This window comes from Dermacentor albipictus, chromosome 3, assembly GCF_038994185.2.
Source record: "Dermacentor albipictus isolate Rhodes 1998 colony chromosome 3, USDA_Dalb.pri_finalv2, whole genome shotgun sequence".
In the NCBI taxonomy this organism is placed as follows: Eukaryota; Metazoa; Arthropoda; class Arachnida; order Ixodida; family Ixodidae; genus Dermacentor; species Dermacentor albipictus.
The window spans coordinates 3,826,360-3,850,851 of NC_091823.1; the positions used below are offsets into that span (position 1 = coordinate 3,826,360).

A 24,492-nucleotide genomic window follows, 5' to 3' on the forward strand; every position below is an offset into this window, starting at 1 on the left:
GGATAGACAGCTTAGGACACTGGTTATGTGAACATTCATGGCCAATCCCGCAGAATGTACATGTTAGGTACGATCCCGAATAGACAAGCCGAACAAGAGCAAATAAATTTTAAGGTCGGCGGACAGAGAAGTGAAGAAGTCGGCAACAGAGGCAGCCGCATGTGGTAAGGAAATGAAGGCCACAAAACGAGATTGAAAGAGCTGCATAGAACTGAAGGAGACGTCAAAGAACGTCTCGCTTATCACCGATGTGCAGATATACGCGTGGTATCTGCCATAATAGTAAATTTTGCTAATCAGGTAAAGACCGGAACGCCATAAGTGATCCCTCTTGTGCACATGAGGTCCGCGAATTATAGCGGCGACAAGAAAAAGCGCACATACCTTCGACGCAGGACGGACAACATTGATCCGACTTCTTGAATAGGACTTGGCCCTGGCAACGTGAAACCAGCGTGAGTGAGTGAACCGACTCAGAAAAGCATTTCGGGAAATACTCACCGCACCGCAGCTCACGGCTGTGCACACGATGGGAGAGCAAGTGGCCACCCCCTTGTCACAAGTGCACTGTTGGCAATCTCGCTCCCATGATTCTCCCTCCTGCGCAGAAAGATACATTGTAATTCGCTATAAACGTAACGTTCATTTCAAGGCCTGTGCGTGAAAGCTAAGTTGTCAGTGCTTCCAGTGAATCCGTGGCTGCAGAAAGCAACACTGCTGATGATAGGAAATTTGACGGTGCGCGTAGAAAAAGAAGAAGGCTGTTACTTCCGCTCTTGCTAATGACAGGCTTCCATGCTTGTTTTTATTACATCGTTGTAATCTCTGCAGCTTGTACTTTCGCGGGCACCGTACTGTCTGTCCTGCTAAAATGTTTTCTTTTTATTGACAGCAAGAATAGCATTGCTCGTAAAATACTCACGAGGTATGTGGACAGACCGTAGGCACAGTAACTCGTATCTGCAAGGAATCAGAACAAGATTCAGTGACATGCGCATTACAACGCCAACAAAGGCAGCCTCTTCCTAAAGGAAAGCTCGCGTGCAGCCGAATTTTGTGGTGCAAATAATCACAACTAATCTGATGGCATCTTTAGCTTCTAACTGCACTTGGGTTTAGTGACGTATGGCTCAGCGCTTGACAGTTCCAGTAAAGCGCACGCAAAGCTTCTGTGCACGCTACGACATAGCGTGCTCACAATCCGAATGTGCCGAACGCCATGAAGAGCTTCGTGTGTTACGTACAGGCGCAATTTTTACAGCGAAGCTGTATATGGCTGGCGAATTCGTCTGTCGGTCACCTGTATGACGAAAACTCCTACGGCGCAGTCCCATGCACATGCGCTAAAGCAGAAAGGAAGAAAGAGAGGCGCACCATTAGCCAACACCAACTAGACAGCACAAGGCCTGTTTACTCCGATCCATGCCTTAACGCTACGCGACCCAAACTTTTCATTGACAAGGCTGGTGTGATGAAAGCGGAGACGTCAAAATCACTGTTGCCTACTCAAGAGCATCCCCATTAGATTCTATGGCAGTCTATGGCAGTCGGGTAGTTATCCCGTGTCGTCTTCTTTCGTCCGTCGTTTTATTTGGCGCCTACGTCGTAAACATGTATAACCAACTCGCCCACCAGCATGTCCTCAGCGTGCTCAGGGGCCAAGTGAGATGACGTCATGGATCAAAGTGAAAAGGCCTTGTGCTATCTAGCTGTTGATGGATTAGCGGCGCAAGTAGTGTCGTCGTTGCTCTCCATAGCAGCCGAGCGCGCTCGCAGCAGTTTCTCTCCGACTCCGAAATGGGTAGACCACGCCTCATACGTACTTCTTACGAGCAGGTAGCTTTCGATCAGCAACACCGCGAACCGGGAACGAGCTCGTCTGCACCGTCCTGATGCTGCAGCCAGCGCACAAGAAAAGGCTCGTGCAGCCGAGCGCAAGCAGCAACTCGAGGATCCGGCAGCCTGCCAAGCCGTCGTTTAACGAACCATCGGGATTAACCCAGTGATAAACACCGGGGTCGCACGTTTCAGCTTAACTGGTCAACCATCTGTACGGAGTGCTTGGACAGTGGTATTTTAGCGTTGGGAGCTTTGCGTGGCCAGCGTAATAGGATGGCGGTTCCTAAACTGGCCCGCCGTGGTGGCGTAGGGGCTTGAAAGTAGCGCTGCTAAGCCCGAGGGGGTCGAACCTCGGCGGCGTCGACCACGTTTCGACGGGAGTGAAGTGCAAGAACGTTGGTGTACCGTGCATTTTGTGCACGTTAAAGAACCCCATGTGGTCAAACTTAGTCCTGCGCTACGGCGTGCCTCTTGGTTTTGGCACGTAAGACCCAAGAACTCAAGTTTCTTTAAACAGCCCACTTTGATTGGATTTTGGCCTCGTTCTTGCTCTTCGCCGGGGCATCAAAACAAAAGTTGCGAAATAGTAAATCAAACTTCATTCATCTCAAGAAGAGAAAGGAAGCGGCCGGGAAAGGCTGCTTAACTGAAGCTTTACTAAGCCCAGGCCCCCTGGCTAGAATTCGACAGTGAGCAGCACTGGCATATGTACAATGTTGCTTGAAATAAATCTCTAGGTAATCTACGAGAAACACATGGTGTGCGAAGAAAAGTTTGCACATCACAGTAAGAAAAGTGTACGCGTAGGAGATAGATTCAGTTAAAAAGTACATGCTCGATTTAGAAAAAGAATGCAACAGCAGGAAACTGAGATTTAGGCATAATTAAACAGTATGTGTGTGTGTATATATATATATATATATATGAGGACCTTTTCTTGAATTGATATATTAATATATATTACCACAAGAGCAAGCAAGAACCATACAGGGGTATCTTGTGATAAATGAATGAAAAAGAAACGAGCGGACGTATACAGTATCCTGGTTTTGTCCATTATTAGCCAGCATGCTTAACAGAGCAGGATTGCGGTATGATACCGATTGCCGCCCGTAATTTGTGCGACAATTATATGGAATCGTGCGAGGGTTCATGTTGAACGAGTTCATGTGGTCAACATTTTCCTCGATAAGGCGAATCCGTAGATGTATGCCAGACGAAATAAGTAAATAAATTCAACCGACATTATTTTGCATGTAAAAAAAAATATATTTAGAAGTGTGCTGGTTGGAAGAAATATTTGCTGCAGCACGAGTTGTGCATTTCTAACATAATTTTAATTTATTGACGCCTTGCATTGATGTTGCCCACACTAGCCGACAATAATTAAATGTACATGGAAGCAGTGAATTATATACAGTTCGTTTCACAATAGTGGGTAAGACAAGCTAGTGTCGCTGTAATAGTCCTGTTATTTTGTTTAGTGTACTGCAAGGAAGCTCGATATGTTTGTTGCAAAATAAACTTTCTGAAAATATAACTCCAAGTGCTTTTTATATCAAGACTATTTTAATTTCCTCATCGTTTAGGTACAACAGGTCAGATAAACTGTACAATCGCTTGTACATGATTTTTTCTTAAGCACTTAGAAAATACCGGTGAAGTGGAAAATGTCTTAAAGTTATTTCCGTCCTTTTTTTTTCACGATTGTGGATTGCTACCACCTTTTCTTTCTGAATTTTCTTCGGAAGGCAACCCCTGTTCGAGAGATAACTAAGTTCTGAATTTCAGCTTCAATCGGCGCAATTATGTCCTTAATAAATTTGATTAGCCTAATTCGCGTATCATTTGCCTCCCATGAGTTGGAATTATTTAGGCTAGAAAGCACATTTTTATCCTTATTCTCAGTCATGTGAAAAAAAAAACACACGATGGTGTCAGAGAAGTTTGCTGTCTTGCGAATCGAGGGAGTATTTGCTGTGTTGCAACTGCTGGGGTCTCTCCAACGGCTACGGAATTAAAACATTCGAAAGGTCTGCTGCACGGGCAGCTCTGTTTTTGATGGGCATCTTGTCAACATCAGCTACATCGCTCTATGTCATAAGGCTGTGCACTGGCTTCCAGAACAGCGGAATTATTCACCACATCGTTAAAACAGGCTCGATAACACCCTTCTTTCGCGGCTTTCAGTTTAGCGTTGAGCTTATTTCTAAATACTCTGAAAATATTTAATTTGTTTATGTCATTAGTTTCAACAAGTTCCCAGTACTTGTTGAAACTGTTTACCTGCCTTTGCAGATAACTGCTTATTCATGGTTTGCGAGATATTTTACATCTTCCTGCATACAATACCAGTATGATGATGATGAAGCAACATTTGCTGGGCCCGAAATAAATCGGTGGTGCACGCAGGCACCAGACGGGGTGGTTCCCTAGTTACGGGACCCATATGTTTCCAGCAGCTCCTGGCTCCTGTCCGTCAGTGCGAGCTGAATCGGTAGAATGTTTCTTTTTTATAGATGACTTTAAAGTCCACAATGCACGCTTGGTACATGCTATCTGTGTCAGTATACAACAGAAAGCGGCACCAATCATTATTCTGAACTTCCGTTCGAAAGCTTTGCAGGGAAGCGCGTGCGCATAGGGGCGCTTCGTTGTTCACGCTTTCGCTTCGTCTTCCTTGATGACCAATTGTTGGCCGCGTTCTGTTGTCATCACCGAGATCAGGGGTGCGATCTTGTACGCGTTCCAAAATAGAACGGAGGCGGTCCGTTCTTTACGTCGCGAAATAGGCAGTCCGTTCCATTGCCTTCGTCCGATAGCCGACGACACGGAATGATTGACAGCAGATATCACGTCACAGTTGACATCATGCCATTCGTCATGGTTCAAATTGACCAATCGCATGCGGCTCGGTGGAACGAACCGCCTCCGTTCTATTTTGGAACGCGTACAAGATCGCACCCCAGCCGTCTGTTCCGACGAAGCGCGTCTTACCCAGGCACGTGGCGCCGTCATCCCCGAGAGTCATCCCTGGCGGGCACGCGCATGCGTACGATCCCCGAGTGTTGACGCACAGGTGGGAACAGTTGTGACTGCCGAACAGACATTCGTCAACATCTGCAAACAAGAATAACAACTTTGAAATAATGAACTCAGCCAATGCACCTTGAGACAATAGCAGCAAATGAAACCATCACGGGGGGAACTGTGTAATCTATGGGGATGTTTCTATTGCGGCCATCATTGTGAACAGCCTACGTTGACAGCTATAAGGAAACAGCTTCCAGCCGAAGTATTGCTGGCCGAAGTAACGAAGTGCATCTGGAACCATCTGAAACACGTTTCTGCAACATGACGTTATCTAGCGTCGCCGAGAAAAAGCTAGGAAAAGCATCGCTGTACATTGACTTTGCGTGTATGAACGTACGAATGTAGCTTACACAAAGCGCCGCGACTATGTTTACATGTGGGCAGGCTACCTTCCCGTCGACAGTTCAAGCCTTCTTTAGCCGCCATCTTGTTCGAGCAGAAATGTACCGTGCATTGTTTCTTTAATCTGAAAGCCTTGTATGCCCCATTACCCGAAAATCTGGCGTTGTAGTCGCCGGCGTGACCCAGTGATGGTACCGAAAACTGGCGACGGCAAGAGTAAAACAAAAAATCCTCTTATTGACGTCAAATTTCTGAGTGAATTACCTGTAGCCAAAGTAAATCAATGCCTTTGAAAATAGCATTAGGTACATTTAGGTCTGGGCAGTAATCCAACCGGGGCCTCCGAGGTGCGATACGCTTCCCCAACGCCTCCGCGTGACTGAATGAGTGCCGTGCGTGAGCGTGCATGTCACGTGGCAGTCTTCTGGCTGTGACACATGGTGCGATTTTCCTTGCGATCCGTCGTACGGTGCCTCATGTGCGACTTCCCGCATGCGGCGATTCGGGACACATGGTAGGAATGAGTGAGCGGTGCGTAGCTCCGCCCAGAACCGGCGCCCCTGCGTGGAAACTCGGATTGCTGCGTAACTTCAAACAGAAAGGCAAAGCAAACGCATTTGCACAGCTTTCTTGTTTGAAACAAACGATTACAACATAAACACCTCTATGCGGACACCGTAGACGTGTTTACGCCAGGCCGCGTTCGCAGTGCCGGCGCAGCTGACATCCGCCGGTGGCTAGGAGCCGGCAGGCGTAGCTCGCTCGGCCATCGAATCCGACACCGGTGGCGCTTATGGCACGATCGCTTGTAGACCACATAACGAGGCGCCTATGTTAGTTGGAACAACGTGTGCACAGTTACGTTACGCTTAAATCACAGTACGTTTGATTTCATCGGCGCCGACGGAAGCGAACGAGCATGCCAGGCGAGCTTGCGATCGCTGGGAGACGGTGTAGGCCTTGCTCGCCGGCCGTCTATCCGGGGCCGAGAGCCCTTGCCGTGCGTGCGCGGGTCCTAATAAAGCGCCTGCATTCGTGAGCACGATCAATGCCCAAACATCTATGTTGGTCTTGCGTGAAAATACGATTAGGTTTCCCGACGCCGTTAGCAGCGGTGAGAAAACCCGCCACTCAGGAGAGCCGCTTCGCATAGACGATCGCTACGGCGTCTGCGCTGACCGCTTCCGAGTAGAAATATCGCTAACGATGCACTATTTCGCGTAACCTTTTAAAAAACGCACACTTTCGAGATCGCTTTATCCTGTAAGCTATTTCATGTCAGAAACAAACTGTAGCCTATTTATGCGCCGCCGTCAGCGGCGAAAGAGGCCCGAGTTCAGACCAGGAAAGAAAAGAAAACATCACGGGCACGATCGGAGCGGCGAGGCTCTCGCCCGCCGGGTCTACCACGTGGCCACGACGTGCAGACTATACCGCTGCTGTCGTTGGCTATACCGCCGTCCGACCGACGTGCCACGTCCAGCAAGTTGGTCGCATACGCGGCGGATCCTGTCGAGAACCTGTTGGGTGCCGATGCCAATGGTCGTACGACGGATCGCACCCGAAATCGCACCATGTGTCTCTGGCTTAAGGTGCGAGAACCATGGTGCGATTTTGCGCGATCGCACCACTGCCGTTAAAAGCCAGCAGTCAATCGCCCTGACGCCACGTCACCCTCTCTCTCGGGAGCACGTGTCATCTGCGAGTTCCTTGACCGCGCAAGCTCTCTCCTGCGTTCTAACACATTACCATTACCGGTCTGTTTATATGTTTCCTTGCGTCCTCGTTTACTTGAGCTGGTTACATTTGCAGTATGCTCTAATACACAACTCTTGTTCAGTTTATATGTGTTCTTGCGTCCTCGTTTATTTCCATTGGTTATACTTGCAGTGTGTTCCGCAGCGAGAGGCTCCGGATGGAGAAGGGGGGGGGGGGGTTCTATTCCGGGCGGCTACGCTCGCCCTGTATTTTGAAAGCCATCTGTGACGGGGGCACAGTCCGCCACGTGCTGTGTTTCCGCAGCCTAGTTTGCGTTAAATTGAAATTAAATTATGGGGTTTTACGTGTCAAAACCACGACCTAATTACCATGGCACGCCGTTGTGGGCATCTCCGGAAATTCGGACCCCTTACGGTTCTTTAGCGTGCACCTAAATCCAGGAACACGGGTGTTTTCGCATTTGACCCCATTAAAATGCGGCCGCCGTGGCCGGGATTCGGTCAGCGATCTCGTGCTTAGTAGCCCAACACTATACCCACTAAGCAACCACGGCTGGTTTACCTCGCGTTTTAATGCGAGATGCAGCATGACGTTCAATTCGCTCGCTGCTGCTGCCGCACCTGCTCGCTGCAGCGTTTTGACAGCGAGTTTGCGCGGTCTTGGAGTGAGATGTGTCCACGTTTGCTTGTGCGTGCGCGACGCCATTCTTGTTAATTCAGTTACAGTTGAAGCTGGATCTAACAAAACCCGATTTACGAAGTTCGTGACCTAACGAAGAAATTTCCATTCCACTGCAAGTACCCGTAAGGTTTAATGTCATCAACCCGAATTAAAGAAACTATCGTGCATCAAACGCGATTTAACGAAGCTTTTCTAGAAAGGAATGCGTAAAGAAAAAAGCTGTGATTTCTTACTAATTTTGACGCAGACTGGCGTTTTTTTTTTCGAGCGCGAGCTCTAACGCTATCGCGTTAATACATCTAGGCACTCTAGTCACCGCCCTAGCTTTATTTTGACGAGGCTGCACGACGCGCCCATGCCACGGAACAACGGACTCAGCAGTCACCAGCGTTCTTACGTACCAGATGGCGCTAGGGGCGGGGGTAGTTGGGCCACCCTCGCGGACTTTTCATAGGCGCAGGCGTGGGTTAGCGCCAAGTACAATGCCGCGGTAACTTTTGGGTGTCGCTACGATATAATTTTAGATGTAGAAGAACCGAAAAATTCCTTACTCGATTATCCTAACTGCCTGATTTCACGAAATAATTCGATCGTGGTCATCACTTCTTTCCCTCGAATTTCAACTGTAGTATGCCTACGTTTACAAGTTTATACGGCCGATAAAACTGCTAGTCTTACTTCTTACAGGTATTAACTAATTTGCTGTCGCAATGGATGCTTCGCATTTCGGGCGAAGCTGCGACTTAGTTTTTTTTTCTTTTATTTCATGCCTATGTTTATTTATTATACATTTACAATCATATTTTAATCGTGCAAACATCAACTTTGCGTTTCCTGTAATAACAAGTATTATTTTTATGTCTGTAAGCAGTAACAGGAGGTACCCCTTTTACAGTCCTTGACTATGAGACCTCCTGTATATATTTCATGCCGAAATGTACGTATATGTTATGAAATAAGCAGTTGTTCTGATTCTGATATGCCTCGGTAGACACGAACAGCTGCTTGTCGTGGTATGGCGATTGTTTTTGGTTTATTTGCTGTTGTGTGAAAGAACCTACCTATACATAATGCAGATACGTAGTGGCAGAACTAGAAATGTCGCTGAATTCAACGTCTGGACAAGGGGACTTGGCTTCCCCAGATAGTTTTGCGTGTGATAAAATCCAAGGGTTGTTTGCCATTGCACCTCCATGCCGTGTCTCGTCGACGGTGGCCCTGTGTTTGCGTGCATGTTGGACAACATGTGCGTGCTAACGTGACATCCACTTATCCAACATACACCACAATAGTGACAGGAGCGCCATCGCTGGCGGCCCTTGCTCATGTAGCCCAGTTGATCATCTGTAAACTGAAATGGTCTGCTAGCCAAGGGGAACATGTACGTAAAAGGGACCGACAAGCCTATCCTTTTTATACCGCCTTGAACTTGGCCTATATTGTGCGGCTGCGTCAGTGCACTTAGGGACAAGCCAACGTTACTAGATTAGGTTAGGCTACGTTAAGTGAGTAACCTAACGTAGTATAGCGTTGCGCTGAGCAACCAGCTTACCATACTGGCAATATCTGCCTTCGTACGAGTCGCTGCACCGACATTCCGAAGAGCCGTCGTCGTTCTCGATGCACTGCTGCTCGTTCTGGCACGGGGACGTGTTGCACGGCGGCACCCTTCGGGAACAGCGCGTGCCTGCAGTCAGATGAACCGCAGATGACCAAAACATATAAGCGAATGAATAAGCGCTGCGGTCCAGAAAGCTTCTGCATTCTGCAATTTTTCTAAGGTTCGAGGTAGGCGCGAAGGCCAAGCTTCAATTTCGGCTGAGAGATACACTATTTTTCTTGCTCATTTAATCGTGGTAACGCATTATCGTTGCCTTAAATTTGGAGGGTGTGCTAAAATGAAGCCGAAGCTTCACTTTAGCACACCCTCCAACTTCACCCTTCGCTTCACTTTACTTTTACTTAGAACTACGTAATGATACCATAACTGAAATGCAATGCAAGAAAATAATTTGCTTAGAAAGAACAAGGTATATAATGCAAGGTTTACAAACATAATTTAAATTCCTGAAGAAAACGCTGCAAGTGACACGAAAACCTTTACAATCTGCTGCTGGCCTGGTGTTCTACTCCCAATCGTTTAGCGAGGATAATGCGTAGGATGCGTGCTGCGAGTAGACTAGCGTCACATGGGATTCGGCGCCTTCAGTCACGGATACGTCTGAGTTGTATACTTTTATTCTGTACAGCTGGAGGTATGACTGCAAGATAGGCTTCGTGGATTTTCAATTGAATCCTCATTACCAGATAATATTTAAATATGATTCCTTCTTCAGGGTGTTCCGCGTAACTTTAGCCAAACATTAAAAATGGGCGAATACCACGAAGCTGGACAGAACCAAGGTAATGTTGTTTGCCGTCGCTTGGATATACTCAGATTATTGTCTTCATTTGCCAAATTTCCTAATTAGCCTTAATTAAGTAATCAACTTCTCAAATATTACAATTATGTGAAAAGTGTCAATGACGAAATTGTAGAGCGACATGACAAACTCCCGATACAGCTTTCTGTTGCCGAATACGCGCTACGTAAAAGTGCTTTCCGAGCGTGAAAGAAGCCCGCATATGCACGCAATATTGCCGCGCGACCGGCCGCTCGAGGCACTTTGCGTGTATTCGCGGGATTCTTTCACGCTCAGAAAAACACTTTTGTGCAGCGCATATTGAGCAGCAGAAAGCTGTATCGGGCGTTTGTCACGTCGCCCTACATTTTTCTCATTGACACTTTTCATATAATTAAAAAAATTGAGAAGTTGATTATTTAATTAAGGCTAGTTATCTAATTGGACGGTATGAAAAAACAAACAATCCGAGTATCTCCAAGCGGCGGCAAAGAACATTATCTTTGTTCTGTCCAGCTACGTGGCATCTGCATATTTTTGAAATCTGGCTAAATTTACACGGGACACCATGTATAGAATCAGACATGTTGCGTTCTTTAATAAATATTGAACAATAAGAACATAAACAAATTAATCAGTGGCTGCAGGCATTATGAGGAGAGAAAACTATTATTTAGCCATTATTGACGGAAAGTTGCGCGTCAGGCGTGCCGTCAAACACTTGTAGTGTCCTGAGCAAAGTGGTGGTGCGTAGCTATAATAATCACATAGAAGAGAAATAGCTTTCATTTCGCCATAGTTCGATATCCACGGTTTCTTCTTTGCCACCGCTGGACAGAATTGACAAAAGAGAAAAACCACGTATATCATTACCGACAGGTTCGGTAGTTCCAGAAGCAACACACGGGCTCTAAAAGCTCTGACTTATTTCGATCTTCTGGTGTTAACCGAAGAGAACTATACTATACATACGCCTTCTTGCATTACGCCCAATCAGAAAGCGGTGCCGTGGCGGGGACTCTGGATTTCGGCAGCAGAATGCCATAGTCACTAAGTAACTGCGGCGGGTGGCTCATACATCCAGAGACACACTTGAAAAGAGAGAACCCTCTTAGTGACGTGAAGTGGATGAGTCAGTGCGGAGTAACGGCCCCAGCTTCTTCTTGTCTAGTAATGCGAAAGAGAGCGGGGGCATGTGAGGTGCCCTCTCCTTTCATGCAACACCTGGCGCGCTACAGCGGCAGTATAGTGCCCCCGCTCTGCTCCGTCAAGGCGCAGCTGATGACGTGGCGTCGCAGCCAGTGACAATGCGCGTTTAGGTGCCGTTTCGCTGCCACAGACGAGAGACGCCGCCTTTTTCGCCCAATGCGCCATTTGACGCTTTCGCGTCAAGAGCACCCATGCAATCGTATCTGCTTGCTGACTGGCATTCGTTAATTATGAGGTTTTAGGTGCCAAGACAACGCTCTGATTATGAAGCACGCCGTAGTGGGGGACTCCTGAAATTTTGACCACCTGGGGCTCTTTAACGTGAAATTGCGATTTGTTGCGATGGAAAAACGTAGAAAAGTTTCTAAGTTGAAATTGTCAACCTTTTTCATTATATGGAAATTATTGCTTACGCATTGCTATTGAATTAAAGTTAATAATTTTTCTTCAGCACCCAGTGAAACTCCTGTGCATCGGTGATCAACTTACGGCTTTCCAAGGAGCTTGAGACACTGTGGCACGAAACGTCCATGCTGCTGGGTGTAGCTGGATGGATTGCGAAGGAGATTAGTTTCATGCGTAGTGGCAAAGTAGAGAAGCAACGTCAAGTAACAGTTGTACCACGAAACAAAGGCGCATCTTCAAGCACTGACTTTTGCACGGCTCCGCGTAGTCATCAGTGACCAGGCCACTGGTGGCGACTTGGCGAAGTTCGGGCCAGGAGACGACGTTCCCCGCTAGACCGCATGTCAGGGAAAGTTGCTTCACCTCGTCTGGAGACATGGCGTAATCCCACAAGTTGAGCTGCGGGAATAAATACGCGTCCAAAGAAGCTGTTTAGTCAAACGAATACGGTTTGACACATAACGCCAAAACAATAACGTCTGTATCGGTGACGGAAATCGTTTGGTGTCGAAGAAAAAGGTAAAGCCATCCCATTTTCAACAAGTTGTTGGTGCTGTTGAATTAAAATAATGTGCTATATATACTTAATTGTACATCGAATATGGGTGAGAAGCTGGGCTTGACAGCAGCGATCCGAAACATGTAGGCAGGCACGCACTGTATGCCCTTGCACTTCAGAGCTCTTGACTACTATTGCGTTACGGTCGTTGAAGCAGTTTTTTTTTATTGTTACAGTGACGCAACAGCCGTCTGCATTATAGCAACTACTGGTAACTATTGCGTCGAAAAATTTAATACGCATGTCCGGAAAATTTAGATATTGCCCCTTCAGCTGTCTGTGGAATTTCACCGCAGTGCAACAGCGTAACTGAATCGACAGCATGAAAACAAAAATTGAAAGTGGGGCGACCAGCCTTCATAAGAGTACAGTAACACAAACACACACACACACACACACACACACACACACACACACACACACACACACACACACACACACACACACACACACACACACACACACACACACACACACACAGACACACACACACACACACACATATATATATATATATATATATATATATATATATATATATATATATATATATATATATATTTCACGAGGTTGCCTGAATTTCAACAACTTGCAGTTAGCAACGTCCATTGATAAGTTACAACAGTGTTTTGGTCAGGCTATAACGCAGCAGGAATATGAGTTAGTACCGTAATTACACATGCTACTAGAAGGGCGTATCAGCTCGACGTTGCTCATTCAAGGTTGTTGAAATTAAAACAGCCTTCTGAAACAGCGTTCAAAAGAATGCTGCCATTTGATTTATGCTGGTGTATTTTAGCAAAGTTCAATAGATTGCCGCAGGGGCAGTGTTCAATGTTCCCTGATTATGAACCTGCGCCAACTTGCTCAGTTTACCCCAACGCTATCGGCAGGCACCTTGATAACAGTAGACAACCTTGCCGTGTCTTAACGGAATATAAATAAATAGATTAAAATAAGGTAGTCACTTTCATGTCATTATGGATTAATTTTGCAGTTATTCGCATATAGTACAAATTATATTCAATTCATTTGTTCTTGAAGTGCCCATGAACAGCTATAAGTCTTGGTAGTGGTGCATTCATAAATTAACAGAGAAGGTAAATAGGAAACAAAGCACGTAACGTGATATCAATAGTTGGCTTAAAACTCTAGTATGCAATTAATTAATTAATTAATTTATTTACTTATTATACCTCAATATATACCTCAAGGGCCCCGGCGAGGCATTACATGAGTGGTGGGCAGTGATGTGCCGGTAAAAACTATTCAGGAATGATACACTTCGATGGCCGCTATAAAGTGGATGTGGTCTGTCGTCAGAGCGATGTAGTTGGGTAGGTCGTTTCAGTCTTGGGCTGTATGTAGGCTGGGCTGTATGTAGGCGTAATGAGTGCCTGAAAGCATAGAGTATCTCACTATAACACCCAGAGGGTAATCTGGCGCCATCGTCTACGGGAGTTTATTAAGGGGCCACCGTGCCGTCATGGGAATGACGGTATATGTGTCTGCGAGGCTCGTGTTGGCTGGTGTTGTAAGAGGCTTCGTCTAAAACGTAAATATGGCTACGCAAACAACGCGTTCTCAAAGTAAAATCTTCATAAAATGTTTCCATTCACGCATATTACATCTTTACTCACCCACGATGCATGACCAAGCGAAGAAAAGCAAGAACAGACGACCAACTGTTTCAAAGCGAGCGCGAACCTTGTCGTCTGTCCTCCAACTTTAGCGGCCCGCTGATACTTTTTATGTAACATGTAGTCGTACACACAATAACAAGTTCTCATAGTTAAATGAAACATGTTTTCGCGTAATAATAAAGCTAAAACAGCTTTTCACGTGCTGTTTTAGTAGAAAGTGAATCATTGGGACAGAGGGAACGGTACTTGCCAAGCGCGTCTTCAAGCTGTCCTGTCTCTACGAGAACGATGCCAATCCGAATCCACAATATACCGGCATTCTCATGCATACCACAGCGCAGCAGCGCCAGATTTCCCTCTAGGTAATGTAGTGAGAAACTCTATGCCTGAAAGGTTTCTGTATGAGCACGCTGAGAATAAACGGCACTTGAATGGCTGTGGCGGGGGATGCTATGAGCTGAGTGGATAAATGGTTGCCTGCTGGAAGCGCGTCATCGAATTTATGATAAATACAAAGACGCGCTACCTGACGGAAAGAGGCTAGGATTGGAAGGCTTAGTTGATTTTTTAGTGTATTTCTGATGGCGTTATAGATGTAGTTACAAAAGGCGAATCTAGTCGTGTGGTTCTGAACTGATTCAAGTTGGCTGGTTAGGCTTGCTTCATGCGGACTAAAGGCAGCGCTAGCATGCTCTTGTTTGGGACATGTAACGTGGTGTTTAAGGGAACGGGTGCGAGGGTGGGATTACGGCTTCTGTATCCAAGTGCTTAGCTAGTACAATTCGTGATCTAAAGGTAAGGTGTATACGAGGTACGAAGTGACTGCCAAGATATTTCACAGAGTTGGTTAGTGTTATAGGGCAGCCATAAATGTCAGCGCTGTGTTATTACAGCGATGGTGGAACGATATGAGAGATGTTTTGTCGACATTAAGCGGGATAAGCCATTTATTGCACCAAGCGCCTGCTAAAAGGGGTTGATGCAGTAAAGCGTCAGCGACAGATGCTTTTGTTACTGGGCTCCATAATATACAGTCCTTGGCAAACCGTCTTATAGTAGAGGGAATGTTAGGAGGCAGGGGATTAATATATATGAGAAAAAGCGGAGGCTCTAACACCGTGCCCTGCGGGATACCAGAAGTTACATGGAACATGATTGACGAAAACGATTCAGTGATGAAAAGCTGTTGGCAATCGTTTAAAAATTCAAAGGTCTAGTTACAGAATCAGGGTTGATGGTTAGGTCGTGAAACTTTAATTAACGGGCGCGATTGGCATATTTTACCAAACGCTTGTTTGAAAATCGAGAAAAAAAGTGTCAGTAGGATTGTTAACATGTAGATTTGAATGCAGGTCATGTAGGAATAGGGAAAACTGTGTTTCGCCCCGAATAACCTTTCCCAAAGCCACGCTGGTTAGCGTAAAAGGAGCTAGCAGATGATAGAAACGTGGTAACGTGTTAATATATGCTCCACAATTGTGGAACACACAGCGGTAATATATACGGGAGCGACAGCTGTACATGGTCCTTCCAAGCTGGTTTGTGAGGATTGTGCCTGCGCAATATCGGGTCAGCAGCACGAAGATTTTCGATAAGCGAGTGCCGGCCCCGCAGCGATGCGCTACGCAGGTAGCCAGGCGCGACAACGAAAAGCTGAGCAGCGGGCTCGCTCGGCAACGCTTGCACGACGGCGTCTTCGCTCAGCGGAAGAGCGCCTCGCAGTGCGAAATCTGGCAGTGGAACTGTAAGGAAGAACAGGTTATACGGAGAAAGCTGCAAACGTATGCATATACCAACCTGCACATTCTCCATAAAATTCATCCCGAAAGATATGCGGACACACGCCCATGGTGCGGAGCCACGCCAACTTTAGACCACATCTCACGGGCATGCGCGGCATATACACAAAAGACAAACACAGAAATTACGGATCATACAGAATGGGAGGCGGCGCTAAATGTAAAGCTATTCCAAACTCTTTCTATTCCGTTTCTACAATCAGTCCTCCACGATTTGTCAAATAATTTTTGGTCAACCCCATTTCGCCTGTCTGTCACACGACGTAGGAAAAACCGCGAATACTAATCTGATAGGACCTGCGCACAGTGATTATAAATTATTAGACCGAACAAAAGAAAAATAATTATTTCAGATTCTACATCTTCTTTTGCCATTAGCACGCCGCTATTGCTCAACCGTTTGCGTGCTCTACCAATTTGGCCTGTCTGTATCGCGACGTCACAAAGCTGCGAAAACTCACCACGTGAAAGTGACGTGCACGTATTATTATGGCGAACAAAACTGAATTTTATTCTGGAACAGCCGGAGACTGCCCCGTCCCGACAGGAACAACATCATTATGTCTGCCCACCGATCATCCTGTAATACATGGCTACTCGGAGTGGCCGGGGAACTTATTCGCCCATAATAAAAACTTTCACATGGCAGCATAACATTGCAAAGCCCTTTCAGCACGCTTACGACATTGCTATGCAAACTTTACCTCGCTGAGGATCTGTTTTAGTGGCATTTTTCAACCTTGCGTGGCACGCCAACGTGATTGTCGACTACCCACCGCTAGCTAAGCAATGGGAAGCGGGCCAATCGCAGACGCCGGCAGCACCCTCCTCTTGCGGTCATCTGTACTTTCACTGCATTGGCTCATTCCTACTGTAATCTTCCCCACAGCTGCGTGCTCTTCTACTCTTGCCAGCCAATTATATAACAAAGACGTGTCAAGATAAATAAAAATTACATTCTGGGGCTTTACCTGCTGAAACGACAATATGATTGTGAAGCACGCCACAGTGCAGGACTACGGATTAATCTCGACCACCTGGGTGTGTATAACCTGCACCCAATGAACGGTACACGGCGGTTTATGCATCTCGACCCCATCTAAATGCAGCAGCCGCGGCCGGGATTTGACACCGCGAGCTTGACCTTAGCAGCCCAACGCAGAAGCCACTAAGCAACCACGGTGGGTCACCTGTCAAGATAGGCTATGCTAATCGTTTTGAAACCAAACAGAAGTTACCTCCTATAAACGAGGAGAGTGTTTGATTGGTTGGTTGAAACAACGCTGCCGGTAGCCCCCTGATGCTCGCGTCGCCGGTTACGTAAATTGCACGTCAGGAGTTTGGAATAAAAACAGATTGGAAGAGTTTTATTTCATACGGTGCAATAATAATAATAAAAATAAGCAGCACCATAGGCCATGCTGGCTGCAGAAGTAATGTAGGTCGTCAGGAGTTTGGAATAAAAACAGATTGGAAGAGTTTTATTTGATAAGGTCCAACAATAATAATAAAAATAAGCAGCACCATAGGCTGTGCTGGCTGCAGAAGTAAAGTAGGTGCAGGAGAAGTGTTTCAGCTTTGACCAGTTTGCTGCCGTCTTTTTCCTACGCTGGTTAGGCTCATTAAAAGTATGCCGATTACATAACCCATTCCAAATACAAGGAACTTGCGTCACAGCAACGCCATGGCCTCGGAACTGTTGGGGCGGCTGCGCAGACCTGATCTGTGGGGACATTCCCTAAAGATATTCACAACGTTGGCGATTCCTTGACCTGTGGTGAACTTGCAAAAGTTTCCGGCATCTGGCACCTGTGAAAGTACTTGAGCTGCGACTAGAAAGAGCGTACACAGGCCTAGGAATTGTTTTGTCCATTTAATATGTCACTTTGCCTACTTTCGTACTACCATCTTTCACGTTTCAAACATCTCCCTGCAGATGTCCGCTCTTTCACCGTGCAAGAAGCTGAAAATTTTGAGTCATTTGGAGAAATTGTTTCCACGTCCATGAGAACGGTGTCTCCTACGTACAAAGCTAAGGAAGCGCTCTCCATGCCTCGCCGAGGGATGTTTTGTGTATACTATCTTTTTCGGGGCTTGTTCGAGGTTGCGCTTGCCCGTTCTTTACGTGTTCTGGCCTCCCGTATACGACATCGCGCTTCAAAAATATGCAACATGAACACTGGCCAACTAAACCGAATCGCCATCCCCTTGCTCCTGTTAGTCACTGGCACGCCTGCCATAATGGATATTTTAGCGAGCGCCATGGTTGCCCGACGGTTATAATCTTCAGCCAATCAACAGAGAAGCCGTACATATTTCCCAGGGGCGTTAATATTGTTCACAATGCGCAACGTGTGAGAATAGGTGCGGCGCGCTCATTGAGTGGTCTATCTACACTCGTCCAGTCCCCTTAAGATTTGCACGCGGAATCGCACCCGACAGTGAATCATCTTGCACCCATGGATGACCTCGTCTGCTCCTCAAGTACACCCTGTCCTTTACTGTTCTCAGCGGAGAAGGAGACAGCGCAAAAAGACAGGATGACAGAAAAAATGGGGCGTGGCGATGACTCGACCCTGTTTTTCGCGCTATGTGCGGAACTGACATTCTCTAATGTCTAGTGCAGACGACGTGCAAACCTCTGCCACGTATCCTGAGTAGGCCTCGATGCCGTTGAAGTTCCCGCCAAGGTCATCTTGGTCCTGACCCAGGACCAGCACACCGGCGAAGAGATACTCGCCGGCCGCCCTGGTGTCCTGTGCCGTCACCCGCTGGTCCCAGTAGAAGACCCACTGACCGTCTGCGCTGTCCCACGTGACCGCGCAGTGATGCCACTGGCCGTCGCTGCGGAGAGCGCAACGCAAGCGGTGAGTGCCACGAAGAGCTTGGTCCTACTACTGGTCGTAGAAAACCAGTGACAACATTTAACGTTACGTAAGCGGAACGCTCGCGGATAGGGCGACACGGCAGCCCTGCGGAGCACCGCTGTCTGGCGCCCTCATGACTGGTGGTACTTCTTGGGCGGTGCTATGTCACGTGAACTAGCCCATGGTTATGGCACATTCGACTGCTCGCTTTCGATTACCATTGCGCAGCTTCGAAGGCCGCTTAAGGAAGTAGTGACGCCCTATAGCATTAGCAAAGCGGGAATAACGCTACAAAAGTGCTTCCTGTGTGTTACACAGAGTCACTGACTTATTATACGATTATCAGAGCGTTCCGACAGCGCTCATAAACCCCGAGTCGAATGTGCCGTTATTTCAAGAGGCTGCCCACATAGGTACAAGGTAAAACGTAAGTTTAGGCTTACGGGGGCGTTAGAAATGTCTTTTTCGTTTCGTCTCATTGTTGCGTATACCTCCAGATGTCTTTGGCGCCACGCGGAACACAAGAAGTGGACGCAGAACGACGCTAAAGATAGCAGATGTAGTACAAGTAATAGAATAAGGAAGAACTGAAATTTGGGATATATAGTTGACACAGACTCATCTTGGTGTCTTAGCCACCAAGCAGAGAGCGTCTTTTCCTTAGCGTGTCCTGTCTGGCGCCTAGAAGACAGCGCGATGAATGTATAACATTTAACACAAATTTTAGTTCATCTTCGGAAGGCGTCACGCAGCACACTTCTTTTTTTGTGCTGCTGAGAATGAGGTCGCCCTCTAGAGATGCGCTGCTCACTTGGCCACGGCTTGCGTGTCGTAGCTTTCGCCGAACACGTAGAGCAGCAGCTTGTTGGGGTCCGAGATGGTGAGCGCGTTGTCGTGTAGAGTCTTGGTGCGCGGGTCAACGAATGCGTAGGAGACCACGGTGCCTCGCTCCTTGGTCTGCGAGGTCTTCAGGTAGAAGGACAGCGTGAGAGCGCGCAGGGCACGATTCACCGGAAGCTTGGCGAAGTTCAGCACGGATGCGTTCGGGAAGTGTAGAGAGAACTGCGACGAACGTACTGGACGAAAAAAAAAACAATGGACTAATGTTGATCTCAGAACGTAAACAAATACAGGAGTCGCAAATTGCATTGCGTTTTTTCCACGTCACGTGTGGTAGTGTTCCGTCGCCAACGACATTTCTACATTTGCAGGCAGAACGATAAAAACATTCTTTATAGCACTCGTCCCTTCAAGGTGCCTATATATTCCATCTTAGTACAGTGCATAGAACATGGCCTTCAAACCTCGTATTATCCACAGCAGTACCTAGTGCAATCGAGATCGTGTTTTGTGTATGCGCGTTGTCATGGGACATCCACGATGCCGCCTATGTTTTAAGGGGCCCTCGCATTCAGACACCACGAGTCGCGATGTCAGTGACCTCAAAAGTGGAAGCCGTAAATAAATGCTTGGGGAAGAGCTGAGCTTGATGACTGACGCCCGGAAATAGCGGCACTTGGATAAAGACATGCGCTGTGTCCTCTCTCTCGAAGAGCGAAGAAGGACGCGTCATAAAACAGAATATAAACATCCGACTCCTCGCTGGCAGTAACTAAAAACACAAAATGCTCTCACTGGATCAATTAAGCGTCTCCTCGGTGTAGCTCAGTGATGATCATTGGTCCGAATATATCGAAGCCGAGCTCGTCATAGCCACCGACATATGGCGTCCTTATAGGGTATTTGTAATTTACGTAATTGGAGCTATCTACGAAAAGTTTAGACATGGCTCACGCAGTGACGTGCGCAGTGCGTGCACGATGTACTGTTTATCCGCATCGCTAACGTTACCTTGTTCTTTACTACTGACGAATAACGTCGTCCATTAATTATCGATGGCGATCGAGTCACGGCGATTCATGTGTGTCCGCTTGTGCTCGCGCAACGCGCTTCAAGTCTTGCAAAGCAGCGACACAAGGAACAATGTTTCTACGAAGCTTCGTGATTACGACTGTTGCAATAAGCATTGTAAGAATTTCACGCTAGCGCGAAGCGTATGTATCATATTTGACCACTGTAAATGCTTTAATAGATGCAGATTAGGTAACTGATATATCTGTTTTCGGTGCAGTTACGGATATAGAAACGTTGTGTCTGTGTTTGTGCGTTTCCTTAACTTCCCCATCTTGGCCAATTTTTGTAAAAGACTGAGGCCACAAATCAAAACTCCGTTTCCTAAAGTCGGCCACTTTTTCTCCTTAATGCAACAGCCTTAAATGGTTCAGCGCGTAATTTTCCAATTTGCGCCTTTCAAGCATGTTCGTTTGAAATGGTCGCACCCTAGTTGGCCCCGGTGCAAAGCTCCCTCCTAATGAGAACATTTAATTACATGGCGCGTTTCTTTCTTTTCGGTTCCTTCGTTACCTCGCTCAGCTCCAGCAAAGGGCTACGAAAGCTAGTTCTCGCAGGCGCAGTTCCACGCATATTATATATAGTGTAACGGATACGAAAGGCACGGACAAGAAGAAAGAAGAGAAGACGAAGAGAACGAGGAGTGTGAAAGGCCGAGCTGCGCTACGATCACGCTACGATCATCGTCCATCTCCTGTAAATAAAACCATTTCTTCGCAACTCTTCGTAACAGTTGTGGTGGAGGTGCGGGGTAATCGACACCCGAAGACGGAGGCTGAACCACAAGTTCTTCGACGGAGCCGTCGCCTTGCTGGACTCCCACCGAATCTACCAGATTTGAATATGTCCCACGACGCAGGCGAACAAACGGCCCATTCCAACTGCTGCGCCGACGAGTTCCGTTCTACAACTGAGAGGTGCGCGTCCCTTCGCCGGAAGATCGGACGAAGACGTCGAGGAATGACTCATCCAGTATCACCGGGTGAGTGCCGCCAACAAGTGGAACAGCGTTTCTCAGCTTTCGAACGTCGTGTTCTTTCTAACGGATACTGCGTTGCTGTGGTTCGACAATCACGAGGAAACGTTCACAACATGGGGAAGATTTGTTTCGGAAATCAAAGAGCGATTCGGCGACTCCGCGACGAAAAGGAAAAGGGCAGAACAGACGCTACTGCAACGTGCGCAAGTACCAGGCGAAACCTGCACGGCCTACATTGAGCCGCTAACAAAACTTTACCGCGAAGCTCTCTGGACGCTTACTTACCCTTCTTTCTGCCCAGTGGCGATTCTTTATCGAAGACTTCGTGTCTCACTGAAGAAGCCCGTCGAATAGCTCGTCTTCGTACTCTGGCCTCGCAAAGTCTTTCGAAAGAGCGATACGACGACCGTCACGTACACGTATCGTTGGAAAAAGGTGACTTGGTCCTCCTTTGGACACCGCAACGCAAGCGTGGATTGTGCCAAAAGTTCTTGTCACAATATTCAGGCCCATTTGTAGTTGTGGACCGCCTGAGCGAACTCACTTACGCCATAGCTCGCCTCCTGTGCAATGGTCGGCGATCAAGCAGAATTCAGCTGACTCATATTGCTCGCCTGAAACCTTTCTACCCTGCTTGTCCATCCTGACTCGCCCCACGGGCTTCGTCTGCTTGCGGCGAAATGTAACGGATACGAAAGCCACGGACAAGAAGAAAGAAGAGAAGACGAAGGGAACGAGGAGTGCGAGAGGCCGGGCTGTGCTATGATCACGCTACGATCATAGTCCATCTCCTGTAAATAAAACCATTTTCTCGCAGCTCTTCGTATCAATATATATATATATATATATATATATATATATATATATATATATATATATATATATATATATATATATATATATATATATATATATATATATATATATATATATATATATTGTGACACGCTGACGAAGAAGATGTCAGCTTGGTCGGATCAGCCGCTACGATTATAGTAAATATCCTGTAAATATACGTCTGACTGTTTTTAACCCCGTAACATTTTTGGTGGAGGTTGCGGGACCATTATCAAGACGGATTTACGCAGCGGGCGCTCCTTGGCTGCATCTACTATGCCAGCACAAGGCGAGGATGCTTCGGGCCTGTCGGCACCCACGCCCACCGTCATTCTAGCACAACCCCGCGACCCAAGAACCTTTTCTGGCACCAAAGACACTGATGTTGAAGACTGGCTTCAACTATATGAGCGGGTGATCTCCAGCAACCACTGCGATCAGACCATCATGCTCGCTAATTTGATATTTTACCTCGCGGGCACGGCACGCCTCTGGTTTCAGACCCACGAGGAGGAACTTACCAGCTGGGACATTTGTAAACAGAAGCTGAAAGATTTGTTTGGCAAGCCTGTTGGACGTCAGGGCGCCGCCCAAAAGGACCTCGCTTCGCGTGTCCAGACGTGCACTGAATCCTACCTCACGCACATCCAGGACGTGCTCGCTCTTTGCCGCAAAGTGGATCCTAAGAAGTGCGAACCTGATAGGTTGCACACGTCATTAAGGGCATAGCAGATGATGCCTTCCACCTCCTTGTTTTCAAGAATTCTTCCACTGTGCAAGCCATTATTACCGAATGCCGGCGGTTTGAAGACGCCAAGAGTCGCCGCATTGCCCAGCCATTTCCCAGCCTTCCTGACACGGCTGCTACGTCCACCTGCGAAGACCTCCGCAGTCCGCCGACGCCCGATCGCTCTGATGACGTCCTACATATCATCTGACGTGAAATAAAAGCCGCATCTCCTGTCACAACCCCAACCCATGGCCCCGACAATTGTCAGGCGACCGTATCACTGATACAGTCCGTCGTGCGCCAGGAATTGGCCAATATTGGCTTGACCAACGTCTGCTCAGCTAATCGACCTGACTACACTCCGTCCAGCACTGTCATACGCACCCGCAGCCTGAATGCCCCAAGGCGGTATCCCAATCCGGCCGAATGGCGCACGCACTCCAGACGAAAAGCCTCTATGCTTCACTTGTGGCCGTATCGGCCATATTTCACGTCACTGCCGGTCTTCGCGGATACCGTAACCATATATATATATATATATATATATATATATATATATATATATATATATATATATATATATATATATATATATATATATATATATATATATATATATAATGTGACGACAAAGAGAGACGCTAGTGGGACGAGCGCTCTTGCTAGGCAACGACTCTCGTGTTTGGAAGCTGTCACAGGCCTGAGCGTTGACGTTGCGCTGCTTCGATCTGTACGAAATAACCACTTTTAGAATTGGTGGAGGTGCGGGGTTACCTCTAGACAATCATCCTGGAACTCCGGTCCCGTACCCTACCATCTACCATGCCCCACGACGCCTCCCAGCAAACGCCTCCTCCCCCACCCACTGCGTGTCCCGGGATGCCTCGTCACCACGGCCCTCCTATCTACACTGGAGTGTACGACACTGACGTTGACGAATGGCTCACGGCGTACGACAGGGTAAGCGCCCGTAACAAGTGGGACGAAGCGGCCAAACTGAGCCATGTTCTGTTCTACCTCCTTGGTGTGGCCAGCCTGTGGTCATGAAGCAGAGTTTCAGACATGGTCCGAATTTAAGACTTCCCTAGCCGATTTATTTGGTCGCCCTGCTGTTCGCAAGATGCGTGCCGAGCAGCGTATGCGAAAACGAGCACAACTGCCAGGTGAAACATTCACTAGTTACATTGAAGATGTCCTGGACCTATGCCGGAAAGTCAATTCGACCATGGCGAAGTCTGATCGAATCCAAAACATCCCGAAGGGTATAGAACAGGACGCCTTTAACATGTTGCTGGCCAAAAATGCCTTTTCCGATTCTATGCTTTTTCAGGCTTTTCGCGCTTGGCCACTGATCAGAGCGACGGTCTGCCCACATAGTCAACGCGATCAGGCGGCCGTGTGTGGTGGATGATAAGAATAGCATAGAATAAGGCGTAAGGCATCGCTACAAAATAGCGGCCCTGGTTCGGCTGCCATG

The 24,492-nt window shown here is 47.3% G+C and overlaps 1 protein-coding gene across 2 annotated transcripts in view; it reads right to left on the minus strand.

Annotated features, from left to right (window-relative positions):
- Positions 1-24,492, minus strand: part of LOC139057173 (sushi, von Willebrand factor type A, EGF and pentraxin domain-containing protein 1-like) — a 173,680-nt gene that overhangs the window by 38,022 nt on the left and 111,166 nt on the right. For both annotated transcript variants that reach the window (XM_070534968.1, XM_070534967.1), the window contains exons 21-29: positions 19,370-19,634; positions 18,331-18,535; positions 11,939-12,089; positions 11,775-11,831; positions 9,227-9,361; positions 4,837-4,959; positions 923-960; positions 502-600; positions 385-436 (exon numbers count right to left, since the gene is read on the minus strand). In XM_070534968.1, coding sequence (XP_070391069.1) covers positions 385-436; positions 502-600; positions 923-960; positions 4,837-4,959; positions 9,227-9,361; positions 11,775-11,831; positions 11,939-12,089; positions 18,331-18,535; positions 19,370-19,634 — 1,125 coding nt within the window. The remainder of the gene's footprint in view (positions 1-384; positions 437-501; positions 601-922; positions 961-4,836; positions 4,960-9,226; positions 9,362-11,774; positions 11,832-11,938; positions 12,090-18,330; positions 18,536-19,369; positions 19,635-24,492) is intronic.